Genomic DNA, 27,129 nt, shown 5'->3' on the forward strand with positions numbered 1-27,129 from the left:
CGTCAGAAAATATTCTGATTCTGACACAATTCAGTGTTCAGGCCAAAGTAACATACGGATTCTATTTGTATTCTTCCCCTTCCTCTGTCTCCGCCTGTCTGTTTGCGGATTTAAGGATATGATAGACCTTCGAGTGCCAACTTTTTATTTTGTTATGTTTTAAATTTTTTTTCATGTCAAACTAAGCATTATTGATTTCACTATAATTTCCAAGAACATTATGGTGAAATACTGGAATGCGGGCGAAAATCTCTGTTATCGGTCTGCGTTTAAAACTAGCATGTGAATGGAGAAAGATTAAAAAGGAAAAGAGTCCATAGGTGAAAGTAAAAAAGAAGCCTGGCTTCCAGCAAAAGACGTAAAGAAATTCGTTGCGAAATGGCGAAATAATCCACCAAAATGGATAAAGCCTTGTAGTTTTGGCAATTTTCGCTGCTCGCACTCGATCAGCAACCGTTCATTTTTGCTGCGGCGTGCTTAGGTCGCTTTTTGAGTTGAAAAAAAAAGAAAAAAATTAAATCAAAATTGCTGTTCAGCAGAATTGAACTTAAGGCCTGTAACGGGTTACTGTTAAGTAGTTACCGCAAATCCTGTTTTTGCTAGGAACCTCCTAAGGCTCTGCAGGACGTTTCTATGATTTTATAAGGGGTTGGCATTTTAAGTTTTTCCGAGTTTTGACATAACTTGACATGCGGTCATCCAATGGCGTGAATTGCTGTAAAAACCTGAGAAGCATAAATTAATCTACGTCGTTTGCACGTGAAGGTGCATTTTTTTGAAGAGTTAATAGGGTATTTAAACTTTACTCATTGCCTTGTAATTTATGAAGAGTCCCAAGATATCAACCTAAACGACCGTGTGTGGGAATTGCGTCTTTCAAAATGGATCTCCGCGATGGCCTCTGACGTAATGTAGATCGGTGAAGTTTTGATCGGTAAACTTGACAGTAATAGACCGCGGAGGTCTACCGTATCATTAACTTGGTAGTTATTAGGCGAGGTAACAATTGCTCAATACAATTTGATCCACAATTTGACCTACAAATAACGACCGTGTGTGGGAATTGCGTCTTTCAAAATGGATCTCCGCGATGGCCTCTGACGTAATGTAGATCGGTGAAGTTTTGATCGGTAAACTTGACAGTAATAGACCGCGGAGGTCTACCGTATCATTAACTTGGTAGTTATTAGGCGAGGTAACAATTGCTCAATACAATTTGATCCACAATTTGACCTACAAATATGACGCTATCGACGTTGTTCATCCTAGCAGTATGCAGGACGCGTGTCATATGAACTTTATAATAGACCTCGCTCACGGTAGAGTCTCTGTGGCTCAGTGGTAGAGCATCGAAGCCTAGGGTCTGAGGTTTGATTCCTCATGGAGACTCAGAGTTTTTTCTTCGTCCTACGCTCGAGACCAGACAAAAAACGTATTTTTCTACCTCTTTACCAAACTCAAAACTCACCAACTCTCTTACTCCATTAACGAAAAATCTAGTTGTTTCTGGAATTTACAATTAGTAATATATATATATATATATATATATAGGTATATATTGATTTATTGAAAGAAACATCATGCCTGTTTCATTGATGGATCTGGCAGTATAGAATACGTCGAAGTTATAGAGATCTGTCCGGATAAATTTCAACCACATGTATCGGCCACTGGATCGCACTACTCCAGTTCCGTAATCTCCACAGAATTCACCAAGAAGATTGGTTGACTGATTACTGCCATCACGAATTTCAAGATTAAATCCCCATATGCATAGTCCTGGAATCTTGCTGCGTATTGTAAAGTTTAGTTCCACATAATTTCCCCGTGGAACTGAGAGGAATTTTTTTCCGTCAAACTCGTGGACTCGTTGCCAATCTTGTGCTCGTGCTTGCTTATCATACTTAAACAAACCTGCAATAACTGTAACGAGTCAATTAGTCTGGTTGCAACAAAAACAATTGGTAGTTATTATGAAGAAATTGTAAATGGTACATTAAGACCAAGAAAAAGACAGTGGCTTGCAAAAAAACTGACCTCTGTCTTGCAAGCACAATTACTCTATATATTAGATTTTAAAACATTCAGCAAATCCTAAATAAAAATATACTTTTATACTCCGCACAGGAGAGAGTGAAGTAGTACCGAAAAGTCGACCTCTGCTCCAGCTGGGACAAAACGAATGACAATTTTAAACATTCGAGTTAAATTAAATCTTAAAAAATCCATATATTGCCCCGCAGAGGTTATCCTAGCTTGACAGAAACAAAAACTAAATGAAGAAATAAGCACAGACGTTCTGTGAAGTAACTAGCTCAATAACACAACATAAATTGCCGGTCGGGGCTAGGGCTCACCAAGTTTGAAAGTTTTTTTATAGCCACTGCACCAAAGAGTCTCCGATTCCAAATGGAAAACGTGCTGGCGATTTAGAATTAAGACTGTAAATCTAGTTTCCTTGTGAAAAAAAGTGTATCGAGGATAGAGAAAAGTTGGTTTATTACTGGTTTTGAAATACATTTCATTGCAATTATTTTATTGAATTTTAACATGAGTTAATTTTATCGAGCTTGAAGAAATTGAAATCTCATAAAAATTAGTGCACCAGCAGAATATGCAGGAAATCCTTATATCAACTTGAGATGGGACAATCTTGGATAGTTTGTAACAAAGAATGCGCCCCATTTCACGTGATTAGTTTTTAAACTTAAAATTTGCATGATATACTCATATTCAGGAGATAAGGATCTCTTGCTCATCTTTCACCAGATGCCATCTTCGTTCATCCTCTAACTCTTCAGTACCCTCCTTCGACGAATATCCCACTCATTACCTCTATTCCCTTCCCAGTGGCGCCCATCCCACCCATGGGGCCCCTCCCTCTAAATTAGAAAAAAAAAATTAAAAAGCTGAAAATTTTTAGATAATGGTTGTAAACAGCTAGGGCGCTTACAGAAAACAAGGATGAAACTCCACTTGGCCATTGAAGATACCATTACAATGTTGTGTGCTCTAGAAGTAAAGTTGATATGCTTAATTTTTCCTTATTCACTGAGTAAGCCAACATAGATTTAATAAAGTAAATGGTTTGAACCCAGGAGTATCAGTAGTTCGTATAGTGTGATCGTCCGGGTGAGTGTAACTACACTCACCCGAACGATCACACTATACGAACTACAACATAGATTTGTAAACAAAATCCATGTAGACGCAGTGAAATGCAATAATTGTTTTCAAATAGAAAATTATGTTTATGTATGCTGTTATCTTCGACGAAATTGATTGACGATTTTTTAAAAAACCATTATTTCACCTGAGTTTTGGAAATCATTTCTAGTTTGAGAACCAACTCTAGAAAAAAAGGTTACTGAAAAGAAGCCGAATCTCTCGTTCGGTTCATTACGTAGTTTGGGACCAAGATTGAAAACAACAGCTTATTCTGGATAGTCCATAAACGATGAATCTTGTTTTTCTCGACATCTGTTTTCTGAAAAAAATATGTTGATATGGTGAGAGAATTAACTCTTCTTTAAATCTGAAATTGGCATAATGTACTTTAGTTACCGAGGCCGATGTCATCTAGTATCAGCATAAAAATAAATATTAATTCTTGGAACCCTTATGGCTGATGGATGACTTTTTCTGCTTTCAGAATCTAAATAGAAATTGAATTCGAATCCTGTCTTTTATTAAGCTTTCAATATTTTATGGTAAAGGAGGAAAAAGCCACTGTCCATGGTCAGCAAAAGCCAACAAGAAAGATTAAAAAAGCGGTTCTAAAATATTTTGTTGGACTAAGAATTCAAAAATAGGAACACGAAATAAAAAGAAAAAATAATTGAAGGAGCAGCTTTGTGAATGTAATTTTTCGTCTCGTTTTAACATGTGGAGTAATATATGTACCAAAGGAAGCCATATGTGAATTAATTTAAGCGCTTTTATTCACCTTATAAGAAAGCAATTTTTATATTAACTTCATCTACACAGAGTCGGCAATTTTCGAATAAAAATCGTTCTTTACCTTTTATTTTGATCATAGACAGGTAGTAATAATAATTCTTTATTCACTGTAATTACTAAAAATATTTACAAATAAAATCCATAAAAATCAAAAACTACATTAAATGTCTTATAAAAATCTAAGGAATACTAACAGATACACGCTTCGTTTACGTTTACTTCTTGAACTTTAAAGAAGGAGAAGATAATTGGAAAAGAAGTAATAAAAGTAATGTGAAGAATATTAAAAGTTTTAATCCTAAAAAATCTTGGTAGTTCGCTACCGATTCCAAAGCCCCTACTAATCCTAAATGTGAGGAATAGTAAAAGGTAGTAAAAGCTAGTTCCACTTTGATTCCTTATCATAATTCTTGTCTTTTATTTTTTTAATAACCTTAAATACACGTGCGAAATTTTGTAGAGCGGATAATCATTCTTCTTTTCCTTCCTTAACCAAACTATCTCAGAAAAGAGGCCATTCAAAAAATCTCGATAAGTTCATATTATTAGGTTTAAATTACGCAGTCCATCAACATGCACCCAAAATGGATCAGTCTCTCAATTCTCGCTTACAGACCACTTAACAACCCAATCAAATAAGAAATAGGAACTCTAATGTGATCACTGAGCTTAGTTAGAATTCAGTTACGAGATGAATCATTGATAAACTTATTGCTAATTCATGGCGACCGATAAAAATATTCCATACTATATTTGGCGCTTTTCATCCTCTAAACAAGAAATAGGTGATTTTTATTCCTTTGGAAAAGCTGAACAAGATCCCGACCGTTGCGCAAAGTAAATATTATGTTCATGCATTTTTAATGTAAGGAAGAAAGAATGTACAAATTTTTTGGAATTTTCCTTCCTACAAAGAAAGTGCTTCTCTTTTCCCTTGTGGTGTTCTCCAACCTCTTCGGCAAGAATATTGATGACGCATTTAAAGTTTTGGAGGAAATAAATTGAAATCCTCGCGCTGTAAATAGTTATCCTTTTATCCGTCACTCAACTGATAATTTTACAAGCTTCCTGCTTCCTGTTTGTGCTCTGATGTCATTTGAATTTTTCATTTGATCGAGTTGATCGTTTTCCAAAATTCTCTACACTAATTTTCTTGACAATATAACGATGTTGGTAGAGGGAAATGAGATTTCGTTGAATTGAATAAAGTGTTATCATGAATTGATTAAAGTTTTACTCATTTTGTCGTGCACTGGTTTTGACAGGGCGTAAAATGCACATCTATAGCATAACTCACAGATACTATGGTTATAAACTGAAAGGAATCGAGTTGATTTTGGAATGGAAAAATAATTTAGACATATTAGAAACTATATTGTGGTAAAGTACGTAGCATATTCATCAACAGGATCGACATCTGTACTGACTGTGTACATGTAGTTATCTTGCAAATAAAAAAAGGAAGGCTCGCCACCTTTAGATAAAAAGAGCTCGTAATAGAATAACTAGGTTCTTCATTGTGTTAAAATTTATCTTGAATTCGAAAAACGTCATTATTCGTTCTTTTTGGCAAGAGAAAGGCTATTGCCCTTTAAACAACAGATGTTTCAATATCTATATAAATATACTAGTTATATTTTGCATAATTTATGGTGCGAACGTCGCGAGGAACTATTTAAAAGTGTTTTTTAATCATTGGATGAAGAAAAGCCGCAGAAATGTTGGGTTTGCGATTTTGTGGTTTAACCGGTCTCGTTCTTCTCAAAGTAAATCTGCTTAATATCATCATATATTGAAGATAGAAAGAGAAATTGCAGTTTGTCACTCTACTGCAATAATCGTTAGACAGCACATCATCAAAGAACTGACAGAAAAAAAGATCTGTATGCGTTGCGCGCTTTCCATATCACGTAAAAGAATAATTAATTCAGCAATTTTTCAATTTCTCATTAGGACATAGATTTTTGAACAAGGCTTCTGGAAAGACTCCACAAAATCGAAGAGTTGTAAACTTTTTTTTTCAAAGATTGTGTCCGTTACTCTGTGAATATAACTGTTTATCGTTCACAAACTGACTTTTTTTTGCCTTTTTTCTCAGGTGCTATTTGACTTTCAAATTAACGTTTGAACAACTTACAAGGAATATGATTCCCTTAAGTAAAATTCGCATCTCTATTGTAAAATACCATTACAAAACATACACTTTTGTTTATTATTTCGGGGATAATACTACTATTTGTGTTTCTTGAAGAATTTAGACTCTTTTCTATGTCGATCAATTGGTTGATTAATATGTTTAACTTTTTTCGTGTGCTTTGTTTCTCAAAAAAGGCGGAAAATACACCTAACGATAATATAAAAGTCACAACACAGTGAGGAAAAAAACTAAAATGATCGCATTACAGAACTTCAGAAGCTAGAATAGTTTAAGATAAATATTGTGGTAACAAACAGAACAAAAATGATTTCATCGAAAGGATCGCCATCTGTCAACATCTAGGAAGCTAATTTCCTATCAACAAAAAATTCTCTACTTTCAAATCTAACTTTTGTACCGTATAGTGAGCGAGAGAGATGAATTAAACTATTATGAAATAAGAACAGAAAGAAACAAAGCTCTTATGTTTAGTACCTGAATGTTGATTGTCCCTTTACTCTGTAAGAATCTGATCGCATTTGTCCGCATAAGCAGAAGACAATTAATTCACACAGGGGTAAAGGGTTTTACAGCTGTTTAACTGTTGTTTTTAATAAATTGAGAGTTTAAGATAGACAAAAATTTCCATCACGTAATTTCCTAAGTCCACGTCTACCTCAAAAGAGAACTGAAATAAGTTTTATTTCTTTTTGTTTTTTTTCTTTTCCCTTTTCTCTTTGAGCAGTTTTAATAACTAATTTATATAATGTTGCAATGAACTGAATAAACTGACTAAATTATATGACTAACGTGACTATTCTTCGGCAACCAACGCTTTTTTTTATTTCAGTCATAACAGTATTTGACTTTCAAATCCAAATTATGCCGAATTTTCTTTACCCTGAATACATTTTTTTTATCTTCCTGAACACTGACTTACTTTTTTGAGCCGAGAATCCAAAACTACGGATCTCACCTCAAAAGCATTATCATTTCCTTCTTTTATCAACTTCTCGAAAACGAAACTTATTTCCGCGGTGTAATGTCCCTGGATTGAAAATGGCCTGTCAGTGGAAAGATTAATACGTTATTTACCGACTGGCAGGTCCTTAGGGTTTTAATCTCCTCTCCTATAGAACTGAGCTAAAGCTGTCACGCCATCTGCCAAAGTGTATTATGTTCGACCTTTTCCGGGACTTCTTTTTAGCTTTTTTCCGATAATTGAAAATGAAATTTCGGAACAAGCGAGCCGGCAAGTAGCAACAGAAGAACCAAAGAAAGGTTTGTAAACATACCAGGCGCCGTAATTTACGTTATTAAAACGTAAGCAGATACGAAAATCCTCAAAGGAAAAAAGAAATAGACACTCCGATAAAGATTCTCACGCTCAGTTAGATTGCAAGCTTACGTAAGGAAATAAAAATCAAACACATCCAACACTCGTATATTATATAAAGTTCAGAGTTCAAAAACAAAACAGAAATGATGAAAAGTATAACCAAACTGGCATAACTGTTAAAATTCATACTAATCATGACGGTGTCTGAGTAAATATGATCATGCTGAAGTCCATCGCGGTTCGCTTATATCATGGCGATCTCCGATCATCACAGTAAAGCAAGAAGTGGGAAGAAACTCTCGACTACGTCTCGTGTTTCTCCCTACACTTCTTTCGTGCTCTAGCCGCTTCCTGCGTGCTTTATAACAGAACAGAGCACAGTCAAGGCTTCTCTATTTGTTAAATCGTTAATAGAGGCGGATAATACTTTCCGATAGATTATTTGACTGGTTCTTAAGAAAATATCGATGTAGAGTAATCTTTCGGTGTCTAAAGTAAGTGTGAAGTGTCAAAAGCAAGCCAAGTTCGTTTTGGGTTTGCTTTACTGCACTCTGTGATTGGTCCAGAAAACTCGCACCATCCTGTAAACCAATCAAATCTAAATTAAAAGCTAATCGCGACTTGGTCAGTCGCGTTTGCCCGCGCTTTAGGCAATTTTCTTTAACCCTTTAACTCCCTGAAGTGATTACCAATTAACTTCTCCCTGTAGTATCCATATATTATACAGCAAACACGTAATGAGAACGCTCAGACTCATCAGGTACAATTTATTTCCTTGATTGAACACCTAATTCTCGTAATCAATTAACAAGGAAATGTGTAGTAGCTAGAGGGGAGAATTCACAATCAGATCTTGGGAGTTAAAGGGTTAATTGTCACCTTTCTCAATCACTAACCGAGTTCTGGTTTCTACGCTGATTGCTCCAGAGTGGTCAACGAACTTCAAGCGTTGCGCATGGAAAGTTTCAAAAATTAGGGTACAAAATCGTGTCGTAGTCAACTGATGCCGAGTAAGAGGCATACTCTGATATCATTTACGAATAACCTCATAAATAAAAAGGTTCACAGTTTTATTACTTCCTTTTATTTTTCTTGCTCGACTTTGTTTCAGGCTTTCCAGATTTCTTAGATGCCTTTCTATACAGATAGTACAAAATCACTCCAGCCAGGAACGGCCAAAATCCTATTTGCAGCAGTAACTTTGGATCGAAAAGCGACTTCCTCTTAATGGACATGAGCTCGGTGGTAAAAATAAGTACAGAGTCGGCTATGTGTGAATAAAGCAAAAATAAGAAAATGTTAGGATTTGCTGCTTATTCAGTAACGTAGAATGATATTAATATCCCGATTAGCAGAAAGATTTCTTTATAGCCCCATACTATTGTAAAACAAATCAAAGTTGTAGTCCTAAAGGCAAAATATTGTTTCTGCCATTATTTTCTTTATCCATAAACTATCTGCATAATGAAGAATGGGGCTGTGCAGAAATCTTGCAAAGGGAGCGAAAAGGAAAGGCTTCTTGACCATTCCCATTCCCATTCCGTGTTATAACAAGAAATTTAAAAGGAATTTTTTCCCTATTTGGCTATTACCACATCCAACAGATATCTCATTCATGACTGGTCAATGACTCATGCTCAATAAAATAAGTTATAGATTGTAACACAGGATTTACGTATTGCATGTTTTCAGAATTAAAGACAAACAAGAAATGCTAAGTTCTAAATATTTCAAAAAACTTTAAACTTGGTTGAAATGTCATAATTATTTTATCAAATTGCCATTACAAAGAAAATATGAGCATTTTCCAACTTGCTGGAAATTTCTTATTTTAAGTAATGTGTGCTGAGGACAAACAAAGAGATTTGAAAAATGAATTTTTTGATAATATAGTAAGTCAGCAACTCATACAAACCAATTCTGCATTTAATATAATTATATTAATGAAATGTTTTGGTCATCCAAGTTCAATTAAGAAAACTTCCCAAATATCACCTGTGTCATAAATTAGGACTTGCACTTGCGTTCAGACCATTTTCTGTACTTATACATGTAGGCCCCCTTAGTTCCTCCATGGTCATTGTTACAATCAATATTTACTTACGAGGAATAACATTCTGAATTCCACGAGCTCCGTACCCTAGGTGAGGAGGGATGATCAATTTTCTTTTTTCACTGCAAAAGAGAAAAAGCAGAATCATAGACTATTGAAAAATATCAGCCTGAGCACCACTTCTGTAAACTTGTTTGAGGGAGCCACAAAAATGATCAACCAAAAGGGTTTTTAACATATTTGTAGAGAATAAACAATGCGAAAAGGGGGATGAGAAAGGCAGTTAAGACAGTAAGGGGCTTTGAAGTCCAGAGGGAGTTTTACTTTTAAGTAACTCTTAAAAGAGTTGCCATGCCAATGTTGTTGTCAGTTATGCTTGCAAATAGCTTATTTAAAATGAATAGAACTTGGAAAATAGTATCCATCCATGGGCACAATTTTTTGCACCCCAACTTGTCACTTAGAAGTAAAATTTTAAGCAGGTATTTTTTTTTTCAGTTGAGGAAATCCTGCTAAGCTAAGCCCCACTTTAGAAGAAGTACCCTCCTCGATAGCACTAATTGCTGATTACAAAAATCTGCTCATGATGAAAATATTTGACCTCGTTGTTGTTTTTTATCATATACTGTAGTATATATAGATGGTATATTTGGACCCAACATATTGACCAGCTCCCAGTTGGCTTGTTAGCTCAGTTGGTAGAGTGCTACACCAGAGTCGCAGAGGTCATGGGTTCAAATCCCATATGGGCCTGAAATTTTTTTCAGGTCCTATTTTTAACTACTCGTTTCAGTAGTGTTCTTAGCTGCGAGGATCTCTTACATTCGTTTCTTCACCACAGTGCAAATAAATGAATTTCACATATCTAAAATCATTATACATACTGTAGTATTTCTAAAACTTACCCTATGCACATTCCTTTTATACCCATCTCCCAACCTGTAAAAAAAAATTACAGAAATAAGTGAAAAAGTTAAGGTGGCTATTACTTGTAAAGTGGTGAACTTTCTGTCGCTGCAGTTCACATAAAATCACAATTCACAATTTGGGAAATCTTAACATCTCTAAAAGGGCTTTAACTGAGAGCTTTTAAAAAAAGTATTACCAACCAGGCAAAAGAAGAACTCATGTTGGAAGTCATTATTATTCATCACCTGGATGGTTTATTTGGACCCAACATATTGACCAGCTCCCAGTTGCCTTGTTAGCTCAGTTGGTAGAGCACTGCACTGGTATCACAGAGGTCATGGGTTCAAATCCCATACAGGCCTGAATTTTTCTCAGGTCCCATTTTCAACTACTAGTTCAGTAGTGTTCTTAGCTGCAAGAATCTCCTAAATTTGTTTCTTCATCGCAGTGCAAATATATCAATTTCATATATCTAAAATCACTATACAGTAATTATACTTTGGTTTTTATTTTCATTGATGCTCAATCTACATTAGATATCACAAAAGGTAACCTCATATAATCAAATTCACCAGAACACTTGACTGAGGACACAGTGGTTCCTTTCTAGTCTAGCTTTTAATGTTTCCTCCTTATAATTTTCATACGTCACTATGTATGTATACATGACCAACAAAATGTCACAAAGTTGTAAGCAAAACTATAGTACCTAAATAATTCCCAAATCATAAGTCAAGAGAATACTTCATTCACATGAAATGAAGAATTGGGATATCTTAGCATCTCTAAAATTGTTTTAACCCTTTAACTCCCAAGATTTCTTTAGCAATTCTCCTTACAGTCTGCCAAATGATTCTCATTATGCCAGTTTGGAGAATTTGGTATTGGATCAATTAGTAATCCCATAATTGATATTTTTCTTAATTCTCATCACTTGTATGGTACAGATATAGTAAGGAGAAATTCTGTCTTGGTCACTCATGGGAGTGAAAAGGTTAACTAGGAACTTTTAGAAAAGAGTCAGAAACCAGATAGTAAAAGAAGTCAAAATCTTGCAATTAGAACAATTTTTATTTGACTTTGTATAAGTATTGACAGTAACCATGTTTGATTTTATGGTTTAATACTTCATGTTTCTATGTGATTGGCCAAGAACACTTGCTCCATATTCTCAACATATCAGATTAAAAAATAAAACCAATTGCCAGTCAAGTGCTCACTTGAGTTTTCTCATGCTTTATGCAATTTAATTGTTGCCAAACTGTGTTCTCGTCAGCTCATGATTTTAAAATGTTTTACCTTTTTGGCTCTAGAGAGCAGTTGACTGATAACTTTGGCTTAATGGCTTTATGAATCCGAAAATAAATCATCCTGATAGTATAGCAAAATAATCAGAGGTCCTGATGCAAGTTACCTTTGATAACCTTCCCTTCGCCCAACTGGAACTCAAGTGGCTCCCTTCCTTTTGCCAGGGATGAGTCGAACATTTGTCCATTCACCAGTGTACCCTATAAGAGTTCATTGAAAAATTAAGGAAATTCAAACATTTGCAATAGCTACATTTTTAATAAGAATTGAGAACAGGTTTTTACTTTTTGTTGTTGTTTACTTTGTGCTATTGTTAGTTTTTTTTTATTTTTTATTTTGACGGTTTATTTTTGTCTTTTTGTTTAGGCAGTCTAATTTAAAATGATAACAGAAAGCTAAAGGGAGAGGATGCCAAATTCTATTTACTTATAACAGCTTGGCACCCAGGTGGTTAAAACAATTTTGGTTCAAATTTCTGGCTTGAAAAATGTAAGGATGTGAGCACATCCTTTCCTTAGGAATTCACTGTAATGCTTTCAAGTAAGAAGCAGACAACATGAAAGTCATATATGTACATACTGTATAGTGAACAGACACAATGTCGCCATTATCTGCTTTGTCCTCACAGGTAGCAGGCATGTACTGAAATAGAAAGATCATATGATTTTATATAGAATACTTCATGGAAAGTCTGTCCATATGGTAATTACACACAAGTCAGCAGTTAAAATATTCAAGGACTGAGATTTCTGATATAAAACCAACAAGTGCAGAAAGATAATGATAACATATTTACTAGCTCTACTAGAAGCTTCTAAACTAGAAAAAGAATTGAAAACTCAAAATTTCATCTGGACTAATAAGTCTTCATTTTTGCATTCTTTCCTGATTAGTGTGAAAATTTCTATAATTTAAGAAATTAAATAACTGCATTCTGTGCAAACCCTAGAGGGAATTTAAGTAATGTCTTTAATACCTTGGATGTGATTTTGCCCCCTCACTTAATTATATTTACAATACTCATCTAATTTAACACAATCTACTTGATTATGTCCATTGCCCTCCAGTTTCCAAATTTGGCAATAAAATAGTTCATTGAAAAGAACACCAAAAGCCATCAGAGATCAGAGGATATTCAGATTAGTGTGCAGACCATCTCTTCTAATGCTAAAATTATAGTGGCCCAAGTTTTTTTTTGTTTACAACTATTTTGAGAATATTCCTAACAAAATTGTTGTGCCACTCATATTCTACTGAGTTTCAACACCATACTTTTAATGAAAAATCTAGTGAATGTTTTTTAGTGAGACTGTAGGAACTTCCCCTCTCAACTCCATTTTGTTTGTCTTAATTCAACAATATATACACAGTCAGGTATTTGAACTACTCTTCAGAAATGCACAAATCATACTATTTCTCTGATACATATTACAATTAAAATCTTGTGCTTATTAGATTGGTATATGTATGAATACAATTCATTGTTACATTGTATGAGTTACGTTGTATGAATCACATGTGAACCATTGAGATCTATGCTTTTAAGTCCTTACAAATTATAATTCATGTAAACTAGAAGATCAAAGCCATGATATTAACCTAATCACTGCTGCCAGGAGACGAGATTTGTGATAAATTATTAATTTCTAGCATCACTTTAGACCACCTGTCGTGACACTCCTTCTCAAATAGCCCAGACTATTATGTAGTGTGCATGTATTTGAACAAAAAAAGCAAAAATGTTCTTAGTTATTTAATTTTCCACTTTTTCTCCATGTGGAGCGCTTGAAAAAATATTATTTTAAATATCGATGAAACAAATACCGCGATAAAAGGACAAAAAAAAATATCGCGTGATATTTTAGTATCTTTCGCCTGCGAAGGACTAATCCTCTCGTTCACATTTACCACAGAAGTGTTATCAACTGGCATACACAATACATATCAACAGTTTAATCGATATTTCAACAACAACCTTTAGCTTACCCACTTTTGGCTGACAAACGAATATCGATTTTTTTTCAGTATAACATATTTTGCCATAAAGTTCACCCAAACTCCTCCCGTACGTACCGTACGTATGCAAAATTAAAAACATAAGCTTCTAATTTTCTCGACTGCATAACAAAATCCGCGCGGGTAGGTTATCGCGACAAATTTCGTGAATTTTCCCTCAAATAATATCGATTTCACAGACTTAATAAATGCTCGCTTTTTTTTTCGAAGGAAGATAAAATCCAAATTCAAAATTGCAGAAATTAGCACCCGATCGATCACAAAGAAATACTATCAGTAATTTAAGCACAAGAAGCTTGTCTGAGATTTCAATCTCTTCACATACCTCAACATTAGTTTATAGATCCTTCTTCTTTTTAGCTCCAGTAGCATACCCACATGAAAAAAAAAAGTACCACAGAACAACAATCTTAAGTTGTTCTTCATTGGAGATCATCATCCAATTTACGCGATCTTTGAGTGTACTGAAATGTCGGCTGTAATCTAATCGTGGCAATTCGAGAAAGCCTGGGAATGAACCTCAACTCGGCGGACGAAGAGAGCCCAGAAGAATCGGAGAAAAAGATTGACTCTCTATCGCATCCAGAAGTGATGGTTCTCTTTGGTGAAAAAATTTGGGGAACATAGTGGAAGATTCACTCCATATATATATATAATTTTATATGCCTTTTAATAAACTTTCAGCTGTAGTTGTCATCCAAAATGCGACAGTGCATCACTTAAAGAAGGCAATATAAAGACAAATCTCACTTAAACTCTTCAGGGAAGGAGGTCTGCATATTGTCTCTTGGTAAGTGGATAAGGAATCAAATGATGTCAAGTTTACATAGTATGGTTTTACATAGTTTTATATTTCTGATTGATGTAATCAGATGGCCTCTATACACTGTACTTGTAAAATCAACATATCAGTCCACTGCATTGTGTGATTGATACATATTTATGTTTTCAGCCATGAAAATTTGATACTGAATCAAACAATATAACCTAATATTGATTTATTCGACCATTAGCCGACCATTAAGGACCTGTCTTCTCATTAGCTTTCTGCTTGAAAACTTGTCAATATTCATAGTACAACACTCAAGGTGGTAGAGGGTTAGATATTAACTTTAACTGTTCAACTTATACACAAATCTAATACGTCAATAAAGATGATGGAATTGAAATGCTTACTATCAAAAAGCACAACAGCTGATCAGTAACAAAGTAGACCTTTAAGGGAATAATTAATGAGTATCGAAATACTCCAATGACAGCAAGCTATAATCCACCAATAATTACAAACCAAGTTGCTACAAATAGTGACATATCAACTTTCAACCTCAACACCTGATGAAGGTGTTGATGGATTAAATGAATGTTGATCTCTCAATTAGCCTGACTCTGACATCATGAGACAAACAGTTTAATGTTTGTTTACCAATACACAAATCATAATGTAATATAATTTTGTAATTAAAAACTAATAGGAAGTACAATTGGAAAATCTATTGGTTTTCATTTGAAGGACAGAAGCTAACAGAGAATCATCAACCTCTCACATAGTAAGTCAACAGTAGATGTAGTTAATATGTAGTATTAAACAGTATAATAGTTTGACCCTTTTACCCCTTAGACTGACCAACATCTAATTTCTCCTTACAGTATCACCCCTGAATCAAACATTAAGGTCATGAGAATTAAATAATGATCAACAAATACCAGAGCTCTTGATTGTTAAGCAAAATCTCCATGTCAGCACAGTAGGAAATGTATAGAAAACAGCACGGAGAATATGCACACTGATCTTTGGGTGTAAAGGGTTAATTATCTGGGTAAGGGGCTCCTCTGCCTTTTTACCTTCCACTTTTCTTATTTTTAAGTTACAGTCATTGAATATATGGTGGTAAGGTGGTGACAACTTTGCTTTCCATAGTTTCATGTCTTTGCACCCATTTTCTTATTAACTTCCTTTGATAACTGCAAGGTGATTTTTAATGATAAATAATAGATCTTATATTTATCTGAAGGTGTTAGACTCCTTATAAAAATTAATGTACTTCTTTTCTTTGCAGAAGTCTGTAAGGAAAATGAAACTCACAAGATTCTACCAGAGGCAAAACATAGAACCCTTGGGTAGTTTATGCATATGCATTGGTAGTCTCCCAGTTGGCCTTGACACAAGCAAATACAAAATTTTGATTGGCAACATTCTAGGAGAAAGTAAGTTCTGTTTTGTTTGTTTTTTAGATGCTTCTAAACAAGTATCTTTGTTTTACGAGGGGCTAATGTACGTTTCCTTAGTCCTTGTTCCCCTGACCATCTGCCATGTCCATTCAGCTATTTAAGAGTGACAGAGACCCTGGTAACAAGATTGACGACACCTTGGCGACCTAATATTTTACGCATTAAAATACTCAAAGGGAGGCTTTTGGTTGTTGTCATCTTTTTTCTTGTAATTGTTTTGTAGCCATGGAATTTTGTGAGGTGAAAAGTGTGTTTTCAAGTTGTGGTGAGTTACTAGTAATCCTAGAGCTCAGTTCATGTATCTAATAATTAAGACACATTATTATATCACTGGCAGTGCCCATGGGAAGTATAAAGCGAATTCTGTGTTCTTTCTGTAGAGCATTTCCTAGAAGTACTTTAAAAAACAGATGAACTGAAAAAGACTGACTGGAATTAAGATTTCTGTTTCTTGCATATCGGTATTCTCTTCCTACAGTTAAGGAGTTATGCCTATTTTGATTTTTTTGTTATTCCCTATAGCCTGGACTGTTCCCCCCTGGAAGCCAACCCCTTCTAGTACTGGTAAACTCCAAAAGTGGTGGCGGTCAGGGGGCAGACATGTTCACAGCTTTCCAGAGACTGCTCAACCCTAATCAAGTGTACAGCCTCTTAGAGGGAGGCCCATTATCAGGGTATTTTAAACTCGCTCCCCCTCCATATCGAGACGAATTCCCATCCGAATTTGTTGAGGTTACACGGAAGTTGTTTACTTAGTAAGAACTATCTCCTTAGACTCTTGTGTCCACGAGAATTGACCGAGGCCGAGCTAATCAAGCCATAGTGCAGATATGGGTGGGTGCAGAATCTTTCCAGTGCAGATTGCACCCTTTAAAGGGCGATACCCATATTTACATGAGATAACCCAATGTCTTCCCCCAAGCCTCGCTTTCAAGGTGGAACAAGCAAGGAAGTGGTAAAGATTGATGTAAAATTTTTAGTCCAAAAAAGGCATGGCGGTTAGTTTTCCTTATATGACGTCGTCCTGCAGAAGAGCGATATATATATTTTGTTGTATAGGTTGCTTCCCAAATTAATCATTTACAGCTATTCTATACTCAAAACTATAAGCCTTGTCTTCTTCTGTCAGCTTTGTCCCATCGTCTTTAAATCTCTGAATATCTAAAATATGAATCGATTTTTATCTTTGTTTCAGAGTTTATGCTTTCAGATCTATTTCTGATTTTCGTGTCTTGATCTGTGGTGGTGATGGCACAATTGGCTGGGTGCTGTCATGTTTGGATGATGGTGTTCAAAAGATAAAGTGTAAGCTACCTGCATCAGCAGTTCTTCCTCTTGGCATTGGTAAGTGGATTTTTTCCAAAGTATTCGTGTTCCCCACGATTAAAGAAAATTAATTTCCAGAGTCAAAAGTACCTTTGTACGTTTTTTTTTCTGCGATATGTCATAAATTTCAAGACTCGTTCGACAAACTTGGTCAATGGGATGGAAATCTGAAACTATTCCTGACTTAGTCATTCCTGTTTTCTAAGCGATAGAGACCATGGAAAGTCATGCAGATTTTCCCTTTTTAGGCCTGAAAAGTTCGTAGTATTTGAAAGTAAATCAAGTAATATTGATTACTGAAAGTCTGGAACTCTATCCGGTAATTATATGCATTTTCAAGTTACGATTAATCGCAGAGGTCTAAATTAGTAGAAAAACCGTTATAGCGTATTTTGAAAAGCTGCCGTTTCGAGTGGTATAGCAAAGTGAAATGAGAATGGGTGGAAAATTGAATGAGACTCTCGTATGAATGAATCTCTCTCGTGATTTCTATAGTAGCAAGGTAATGAGTGGGAAATTGAATGAGATTCCCTGCTAACATGTATTCATCTCTCTCGTGATTTCTATAGCAGCTAGAAAATGAGTGGGAAATTGAACGAGATTCTCAATTTACAGGTAACGATCTCTCTCGTGTTCTCCATTGGGGAGGTGGTTACTCTGGTGGCGAGAGTCCTGTATCGCTTCTCATGGCCATTGATCAGGCACACGAAGTGTTTCTTGATAGATGGTGTGTCATGTTTGATTCAGCGGACACTAATGTTCCAGAAACAATGTCAAACGACAGCGCGCTTGGCTCGATGGGAGGAAGAGAAGACGATCCTAGTATTTTTACCATGAATAATTACTTTGGCATCGGAATTGGAGCTGAGCTTTGTTTAGATTTTCATCTTCAGAGGGAGGAAGCACCTGATAAATTCCATAGCAGGTGAGGATACAAAGGAGTAAATTTACAGGTTACAAAATTAGTCGTAGTCACTATGCGGCATTCGATTGAAGAAAAAGAGTGTTGATTGCGAAAGCCATTGGATGGTAACAAAGGTTCCATAGTCTTCTGAGATGTACTGTTGTTTCATCTTTACTGCGTTTAATGTGCTCAAACTCCGGATAAATATTAACCTCCGTTGAAAGCTCTTTTGAAAAGGGATAGGTTGAAAAACCCCCGACTTTGTATTTTGCAATTTACTGTTAGTGCGACTGTGTTTAATCTCTAGTTCCCCCCTTTTTTTTTTTGGTTTCTTTTTGTTTCAGGCTTCATAACAAAGGAGTTTACTTTAGAGCAGGTATAAAGAAAATGGTCAAAGGCTACTCGCGGACATTTACTCAAGAGGTCGAAATCGAGGTGATTAATCTGTAGAACGATGGTATTGAATGGCTGATCACAATAAAAGGGGTGTACCGCTGACTATAAGACCTCTTATTGCCTTTTGTTTACCCTGCAAGCGGGCTCATGTTTGGGTTTCACCATACTGCCCCTTTTCGGGCACAGCCGCCTATTTTACCATCGACAGCTGCCTATAGAAAAAGGTTATTGAAACCCCTGTATCAGAATTAACTTTCTTAGCATCGAGTGTTGGTCCAAATCATCATCGTCTGTCAGTTGTATTCAACTCTTAATGATTGCATGTATATCAGTTGCACAATTTTTTATTTCATGCCCCAATCACACCTGAGCGTTTTGTTTTGGCGTTTTGCGGTGCTTGTTTGCCTTTCGTCCTCTTTAACTTTCTAGAGACCAGTATCTTATTTACTTCCTTTTCGCTGCAGATTGATGGCAAAAAACTTGACTTACCAACACTAGAAGGAATTGTAATTCTGAACATAGGCAGGTAAGAATTGAGGTCAATCTAATTAATTCGAATTAATTTTTCAGTGGTTAGATTTTCAATTTAATTGTAGGAAAATCGCTGCACATCGGCTTCAACAAGTAATTTTAAGCTGCACAGTTTTTATGCCCGGTGAAAGTATGATTCGTGTAGGTCAACATTATTTGTTTCATATAATCATGATCTGATTCCTTTACGGGAACTCACATCACGTGGCTTCGCAGCAGTCCCCAACTGTTATCTGGGAGGCCCGGGTTCGATTCTAGTCGAAGTCTGAATTTTTAAGGCTTCTTTTCTGAGATTGCTTTGATAGCAGCTGACCTGCGATTATCACTTCGTTACTTGTAAAGTCTTTTATTCTTTTGTATAAATTTTGCGCTTTAACTTTTTTTTAAAATTTGTTTTCCGGCCAGTTGGGGAGCAGGCACAGATGCATGGGGACCAGACAAAGAAGATGTATGTAGTACTTCATGAATTTAGTGGGATATCTGCTCATATTCTTAGCACCAAACAACTGATAAAATAACCATGACATTTTGTCCCTAGAAGATGAAGTCTGGAAAAGACTCAAAGATTCAGCGCATTAGCTATAAAGAAGCCAATAAGTGCGAAGAGTAGAATTGTCCAAACCGCCAATAGCGCGGGAAGTAGCAAATGACCAAACCACTGTTGGTTTTAGTTATGCACGTGATTGGTTCGGAGAGTGGCTTGAATTATCTGGACCAATCGCAAAGCGAAGTTAAACGAAATAAATGCAATCCCGGATTCCTTTTCCACACACAATTGAAATTGCTTGAATTTTTTTGCAGGGTCATGCCTCAGCTTGTCACTGTGACGGTCTTGTCGAGGTGGTTGGACTTCAGGGAGTAATGCACCTGGTGAGTCAGAATCACCACCATCTTTACCCTTCACGCCCTAACATGAGTAGGCATATGCACCATACTGTTCTCTCCAATCTGCTCCGCGTATTTTTTTCTACAACTGCCACAATTTTTGTATCCTGCCTTTTCCGTTCTTCTTAAATATTTGCATAAGAAACGTTTTTATTTAGCGATAGAAATGGTGCCTTAGTTCTTAATTGAAATGAATTCTTTATTGAAAGGGTCAAATTCAAAGTGGAATCAGGACTGGTATTCGGCTAGCACAGGGAGCCCAGGTATAGATGTTTGGTTGTAATCCAGTAAATAACATAATGAAGCCATAAGTTGATTATCCTCGTACTATTCTCTTGTAATTTCTGTTTTTCACGTTACTATGTTCCCACCAGTGGCGTAGCGTCATTTTTTTCTGCATATTTACTTTATAAAATCAGTTGATAAAAAAACTATCATGTAATACCACCCCTTCCCTTCTCCCCTCCCCCCCCCACACACCGACGGAGAACCACAGTTTCTTTAGAAATTTACCCTCTTCATTCATCCGCTTCAATGTTTTTTTTCTTAATTGATGAAAATTATTATTACTTCATTACAGATCAACATCAAATTAAAATCAGAGATGCCCGTACAAATAGATGGTGAACCTTGGATGCAGCCTCCTGGAAATGTGATTGTACGGCCCATACTAACACAGGTATTTACTGTGTAACGACGCTGTAAAAGATTACCGTTTGGGGAAAATGAAAGGCTTGTGATTGGACTCGCATATCTCAGTGTTAAAAATGCACCTAGAACATTTCGAAAAATCAATTTAGTTTTATCTTTTTACCTGATTATTTTTGCCAACATTTACATCCAAGAATTCAATAAAACGTTTATAACCGGACGACTTTGGTTCAGAATTAAGAATATTTTGCTAGAACCCAAACGGCCATCGAACACTTCTAGAAATTTCATCGTAAGTTCACTTATTTTTTTCTTTAGGCGCTGATGCTATCGAAGAGGAAGGTTAAAATAAAAAACAAAAGAAGACCCACAAGTTCGTCTCGCCCTCCTGCAAGCCCCAGCGCAACAAGAACTATTTTTTATGACGATTAAACACTTAACCCGGGCTTATGGCAGCTTAATTAGAAACCATACTGGATATTTTTTCCAGCTCTGATTTATACTTAACTTGGTAATCTTGTAAAGTTTCATCTAGTTAAGTATTGCTTTAGCCGAGAAAATGTAATTCGAAATTGTAAAGGAAATTACTGTCATTTGTATCGCTTTGGGTATACGCTGTATTGTAAACAGTGCAGACTAAAATTCCATCTTTATAGTGCGTTAAATTGAACCAATTGTGAAACTCTACCAGCACGAAATGCATGCTGGTTGAGAAATCACACGAACATCACGTGCTCGTCATATAGGCTGAAACAAGGAGAGCGGCTCAGTCCTCACCATTCGAACCTCTTCAGTGTACATTACCATTCGTGCTATTGGAGTCAATTTCTTTCACCGGCCATTATTTGTTTATCGAAGTGGTATAAAATGATTCTGAACTAGTCTCGGCCACATTCTGTCTTTCCCCGTTCCGCCCGTAAATGCGCAAAGGCGTTGTAGTAGACGCTACGCGCTAACGAACCAAACTCGTAACCTGGTATTCCATAGTCGTATGTAGGAAAAAAAAGGGTGGCGCGAGATTTCTAGACGAATCACAGTTTATTAAAGATTTCATGCTTAAGAAAAAAGTGAGAAGAATACGATTAACTAACGCAATTTCAGATAGGAATGAAAACACTTGAGAGTCGACAATACGTTTACCCTGGTGTTCCACAATCGTATATCAAAGGTGCGAACTAAAATGTTGAAATCTCTGTCTCGAGGTGGAGTTGAAAGCTTACCTTGTCCCGTCAATGGAATTTTTACAGAAGACACCGGTGAATTTGAAGATAATATAAGTTCGAGTATATTACAAAAGAATGTTGTATTTGTAACTATATGTAAAAAGTGCTTTAACTGTAGAAGTATTCATTAACAAGCTAATATGCATGAATGCCTTCTATTGATTTACCTTTTCTCCATGTTACATTTTATAAAATGATCAGTTCATGTAGATGTGTTCTGAGTGAATTGAATTAGTGAGAAAACTTTTTTTTGTTTGTTTGTTTTTTTTGTCGTTAAAGGCATAGCTGGTGATAGGCTCGCGGTAAGAGGAGAGAAGAGTAAAAGAGAGCGAGCAAAAATCGGCGAGGTTCTGGGAAGGCATGTCACCTTCCTTCATTCTAATTAGATTTTTCTCTCACTTACCCCACGTTTATGCTCGTCTTCACTGTGTCAGGCTTCCAGAGGCAAGGTTAGCTGTGTAGCATGAGGAAGAGTGTAGAATGGAAGGGAAGATTTTCCGGTTTTCTTCTAGTGAGTTGTACAGACGTTAAGTTAGTTAAGTTAAGTTAGTTTTACTCAGGTTTTTGGCTCGATTTACTCAGGTTTAGCTGAAGGTCTCTTTCAAGTTTGGTCATCATAGCTGTGTAGCTCTACATGTTACACCTTCGAGTCCTTCACTGGAAGTGTAAATTTGGAGTGTAAATTCTATTCCCCTAGTAAATTAAACCGCAATGGCAAATTATTGAGTTTCTTAAGTTATCTCAGCGGTTGACAAGAAGGAAATATCACAAGCAGTCACTAAGGACAAAAATTCATGAAGAGTCAACACCCTAAAAGGCAGAACAAAGGGTAGTGGGAAACTTCTAAACCAATCACAGTGCAGTAAAGATTTGATATCTGAGGGTTTTTTAAATACTAACCGTCACTCCCACCCACCCTTGGTGGAAGTCTTAGGATAGAAAATGAAAAGCTTAAAAATGTTTCCTAACCTCCCGGAAATATATATTTGTTACGCCTTATTTTACATGGGGGGTAACCAAAAACCCTCAAGAGAGTCGCGTCAAAGAGATACATTATGGTGTCAAAAGAAAACAGCTCAGTTTTTGGGAAAAACTCAAACTGAATAATTCATTAAAAAACAAAAAGTTCAACATTATGAGAGATACAGAAAGCAATTTTGTATCAGTTTACTTGTCACAGGTCATTGAGGCACATGATCCACACTGTGGATGAACCTGAAGCGTGACTTAGAAACCTTTATAGGGTAAACTGAGAACGGACTCATGTGTAAGGTCTTAAAGATGTTTTATTGAAGTCTTCGTTAATGTTTTACAGTAGATCTTGAACCCCTGTTCGTAACTCTGTGTGACTTCCCTCAAAAAGCCACTTACACCTTCAAATTTTTCCTACTGTAGAAGCCATGTTGATGATCCCGTTTTAACAAAGATTTAAAAGAATACCACGTACTAAAATGAACTAGAATTCTCGTTGTGAGTTAAAAAATCTAGAAATGGGCTACAAAATTAGACTTAAAAACACTACTAAATATCTAAGTTAGTGGTATTCTAAGACCTTTATTCTTTTTTTCCTTTTTTTGATTTTCAGGTTAATGTTAATAATAATGACGAATTCTGTAAAGAAGCAGGCTTCAGCCGTGACAGAGATCACTGATGCTCGCAAACGAGTTATAAAAACTCTAAGACATGACCTATTTAAATCATTTTCATTCTATAAAAACCTCTAACAAACGAGTTCTGACCTTGATTATTTTCTTCTAACAATTCTAAACTCAGTTTGCATGGAAAGCACTTACAAGCTTGTTGTGGAAGTAAACTATTCAAACTGTTGTTGTACCAATTAATATCCTATATCTGACTTGTTACTCGTTACCACAACATCTTTCTAATTTCTTTTTTAAGGAATTTGCGTTCATAAAGAACGTAGTAACATAGCGAAAATAGACGTCACTCTACCTTTTAGTTATCATTATGCTCTCATACGAGTTATAAAAATTATAGAAATGAGCTAGTTAGGTCATTCAATATATTGTTAAATCTCTAATGCGTGACGTCTTATCCAGTAACTGTTTCTCTTTTTTGTGTCACATTTTTACCTTTTTTTTTCAGCTAGAGATACTAACGAAATTAAACAACTCGACACGTACTCTGAATACTCGCTGGACGAGTTGTGGTAATGTTCTAACTATTCAGATTATTGTTGTACCGCCTAATGTCTACTAACTGTGGAAATCGTAACTGCAAGTCTAAGTTCTTTGATACAATATACAACCCAAAATTACCGTCACTTTAACTCCTTATGACTAATGCTCGCGGATGAGTTCTAACATGTTAAGAAATGAACTATTTAGTTTACCAGCGTATCATCAAATATCTATTAAGTGGACGTGTTCGACCCATGCATTTGTCTAAGTTTTTCAGATGATTTTTCGTGTTTAAACAAAACTTAGAAATGAGCTATCTAAATAGTTGTTATACAGATAAATCTCTGATAATTCTTATTCAAGCCCCTTAGTGTTCTATTATGATCACATTATTTGCTCTTTACTATATTAGGAACTCTAAAAGAAAGTTCTTCAGGGACATCAAATCCCCTCTAAACTAAGAGTAAACTCCGAATAATCCCAACAATTTCCATGGAAATTAACTTACACATTACTTTTAAAACCAGAGGCATTCCTAATCAAAACATTTACTCAGCTATATTGTAATTAATGATGGAAAGATCAGCATGCAGAATAGAATATCTTATCACACTTGGAGCATAGCCAGCTTTTCGAATTGTCGTGGGCCTATACCCTAAGAAAGTTCAATTTTTGTTTCAAAATTTGCATGAGTGATGTGATAAAAGTTAAGAGGTACAGGACTCAAGGCTGGCTACACCCCTGATATTGTTGTGTTCCATCTTGAGCTATCCGACTTAACTGTGATGTAGCAATCATGGTCTTTAGAAATACGCTAAAACTAACAGGCTAAAAGTGTCAGGTAGATGTACATGTTACAAAAAGAAACAAACAAGCAAACTAAAAACGGTCAAAACAAAACAAAGATGGACTGATAGATAGAGTGCAAGGTATACAATGATAAGTTCAGACAACAAAGCTACTGAGTATTGTTAACATTAAATCTAAGAAAAAGAAATTACACGCCCACTCAGATCCATCTTGAGCTATCCGACTTAACTGTGGTGTAGCAATCATGGTCTTTAGAAATACGCTAAAACTAACAGGCTAAAAGTGTCAGGTAGTTACAAAAAGAAACAAACAAGCAAACTAAAAACGGTTAAAACAAAACAAAGATGGACTGATAGATAGAGTGCAAGGTATACAATGATAAGTTCAGACAACAAAGCTACTGAGTATTGTTAACATTAAATCTAAGAAAAAGAAATTACACGCCCACTCAGATATAGCGCAATATGTTCCACTCCAACTATATCTTGTTACCATACAATGATAAGTTCAGAAAGCAAAGTTACTGAGTATTGATAACATTAAATCTAAGAAAAAGAAATTAAAGACTAAGATGTTACCATTGACAGTATGTATTGATTACGAGAATTATTTTTCTCCTTTTCCTTGAAATAATTCAGTTTTTCTCTAGCCCTCGCGGTCTCCATACAAATGGCAATGTATTTGGCTCTTGGAAACTGTCAGAGGCAAAGGAAAAAAGCACGCTTATCAATGAACGCAAAATTAACTTATCGATTAGTTGTTTGTTTGATCTACGGACCCGAAATTCAGTCAGTCAAGCGTTGAATGTTTGCATGTCTGTATGAAGTGTTTTGCAGCCATAATCTAATTCAGTTAGTTATAACCATGCCCACTGGCCAGGTGGAGAGTCCAGCAGACAGTCGGGCAGACAATCAGCCCATCTGTGAGTCAGCCAGTGGTCATAGCTCAGGTAGTCAATTCAATTTGACGGCTTATCGGCCAGTTGCACAGATAGTCAGGTGACCAGACTGTCAATCAGGAAGCTGGTCAGTGCATTAAGGACAGAAGGCAAGTTTGAATATACAAGCATAACCAAAGAGAGCACTCATCAGTGCAGCGTATTAGCCACCCAGAAGTTTTTTTTTTTTTTGAAGTTATACTTTTCCAAATCGTAATCAAGCAGAGAAAAAATTGATTAGTTTGAAAATGTTTTGGTAGCCTTACTGCCAACAATGAATGGGCTGCCTGAAAAAATTTGCAAGTGACTTTGAAAGAGACGAGCAGTATATTATAGCTACAACAAATCAGACTTCATCTCCTTCATTTCCGATAACTTTAACTTCATAGTAAAAACAACAAAGCTATAAAATTGCAAAGGGATTACAAAGATACAAAAAATGCACAAAATTTAAAAATAAGTATAAGTAAAAATTAAACGTAAGTAGCTTTATTAAAAACTTAAAAACATGACGTTTAAAACTATTTACATTCCTTGAGTCTTTGATCGTCTGACTGAGGGAGTTAAAATCGGAAACGGCATATTGTGTTCTTTGTTTCCCCCAATTTCTTTTGACACGTGGTAATCTAAAATTGCCTTTGTTACGTGTATTATGCCTATGAAGTACGTCTTGTCTAATCAAGTCTATATCGTGATTAATTAAGCCATTGATGCATTTGTATACGTGTACACACCTTCTTTGAAATCGCCTTTTCTCTAGAGGCAGCCACTTGAGAACGGCTAATGCCTCAGTGGAGGATGAGTACAATGGTCTATTTCAAATAACTTTAGCGACCTTATTTTGCAAAACTTGCAAGCTAGACATAAGGGTAATATTATGTTTATCGCCCCATACAAGATCAGCATATTCAAAAAGGGGCATAACAAGACTTTTATAGAAAAGTAGACGCGCCCTGAAAGGCAATAAATGCTTTATACACTTGAGAAGCCCAAGCCTCTGATTGATTTTCCCAGTTAGGTGTTCAATAGATCAGTCCATGTGAAATCCGGAGATATATGTATACCGAAGTATTTAAAGCTGGGAACATTACTTATACTATGATCTAAAATTGAGACAGTCAAATCAACTTTGCTTTCGCGTTTCCTATTACTACCGATAAGCATGCATTTAGTTTTGTCCAAATTTAAAGTCAGTTTGTGATCATGAAGCCATTTCGCCACACCCAGTAAATCAGAATATAGATCGTGTTCAACAAACTGATAGTTTGAGTAATCATGAGTCAACTATACATGTATACACACCGTAACGCATCAAAGATTTTCACTCTACATCTCAAATATTACACTTATTCTGATTGGATACATGTAACCAAA

At 35.8% G+C, this 27,129-nt stretch overlaps 2 protein-coding genes, 1 long non-coding RNA gene, 1 other non-coding gene and 1 pseudogene across 4 annotated transcripts; 3 read left to right on the top strand and 2 right to left on the bottom strand.

The window, feature by feature from the left end:
- Positions 1-7,023: 7,023 nt before the first annotated feature.
- Positions 7,024-14,206, bottom strand: LOC131772412 (uncharacterized). Its single transcript, XM_066167469.1, has 6 exons — positions 14,048-14,206; positions 12,286-12,348; positions 11,813-11,906; positions 10,395-10,428; positions 9,541-9,611; positions 7,024-8,703 (listed from the first exon to the last, which is right to left on the bottom strand). Exons 2-6 carry the CDS (start codon positions 12,343-12,345, stop codon positions 8,510-8,512), a joined length of 453 nt encoding a protein of 150 aa, XP_066023566.1. The 5' UTR covers positions 12,346-12,348; positions 14,048-14,206; the 3' UTR covers positions 7,024-8,509.
- Positions 10,170-10,242, top strand: Trnas-aga (transfer RNA serine (anticodon AGA)). The gene has a single exon. It is a non-coding gene; the product is annotated as a tRNA-Ser (tRNA).
- A 55-nt stretch (positions 14,207-14,261) lies between the features above and the next one.
- Positions 14,262-20,262, top strand: LOC136280648 (diacylglycerol kinase theta-like). Its single transcript, XM_066166280.1, has 10 exons — positions 14,262-14,512; positions 15,233-15,269; positions 15,780-16,625; positions 17,147-17,295; positions 17,893-18,202; positions 18,526-18,616; positions 19,042-19,103; positions 19,514-19,556; positions 19,910-19,978; positions 20,203-20,262. The coding sequence occupies exons 3-10, from the start codon at positions 16,552-16,554 to the stop codon at positions 20,260-20,262; spliced, it is 858 nt and encodes a 285-aa protein (XP_066022377.1). The 5' UTR covers positions 14,262-14,512; positions 15,233-15,269; positions 15,780-16,551.
- Positions 20,263-20,579: 317 nt separating this feature from the next.
- LOC136281334 (uncharacterized) lies at positions 20,580-22,076 on the top strand. Its single transcript, XR_010717686.1, has 2 exons — positions 20,580-20,672; positions 20,963-22,076. It is a non-coding gene; the product is annotated as an uncharacterized lncRNA (long non-coding RNA).
- A 4,082-nt stretch (positions 22,077-26,158) lies between these two features.
- On the bottom strand, positions 26,159-26,919 carry LOC136280649 (uncharacterized; annotated as a pseudogene).
- Between the last annotated feature and the right edge of the window lie 210 nt (positions 26,920-27,129).

This window comes from Pocillopora verrucosa, chromosome 5 (assembly GCF_036669915.1).
Source record: "Pocillopora verrucosa isolate sample1 chromosome 5, ASM3666991v2, whole genome shotgun sequence".
NCBI classification, from domain to species: domain Eukaryota; kingdom Metazoa; phylum Cnidaria; class Anthozoa; order Scleractinia; family Pocilloporidae; genus Pocillopora; species Pocillopora verrucosa.

Bases quoted from the DNA above. Each gene is read 5' to 3' on its own strand.
- LOC136280648 (XM_066166280.1), top strand. From the start codon at position 16,552: ATGTTCACAGCTTTCCAGAGACTGCTCAACCCTAATCAAGTGTACAGC. The intron at 19,557-19,909 runs GTATGTAGTACT...ATTTTTTTGCAG, and splicing joins GGGGACCAGACAAAGAAGAT to GGTCATGCCTCAGCTTGTCA. The intron at 19,979-20,202 runs GTGAGTCAGAAT...CTTTATTGAAAG, and splicing joins TTCAGGGAGTAATGCACCTG to GGTCAAATTCAAAGTGGAAT.
- LOC131772412 (XM_066167469.1), bottom strand. From the start codon at position 12,345: ATGCCTGCTACCTGTGAGGACAAAGCAGATAATGGCGACATTGTGTCT. The intron at 11,907-12,285 runs GTATGTACATAT...GAACTCTTATAG, and splicing joins TTGTGTCTGTTCACTATACA to GGTACACTGGTGAATGGACA. The intron at 10,429-11,812 runs GTAACTTGCATC...TTTTTTTTACAG, and splicing joins CGAAGGGAAGGTTATCAAAG to GTTGGGAGATGGGTATAAAA.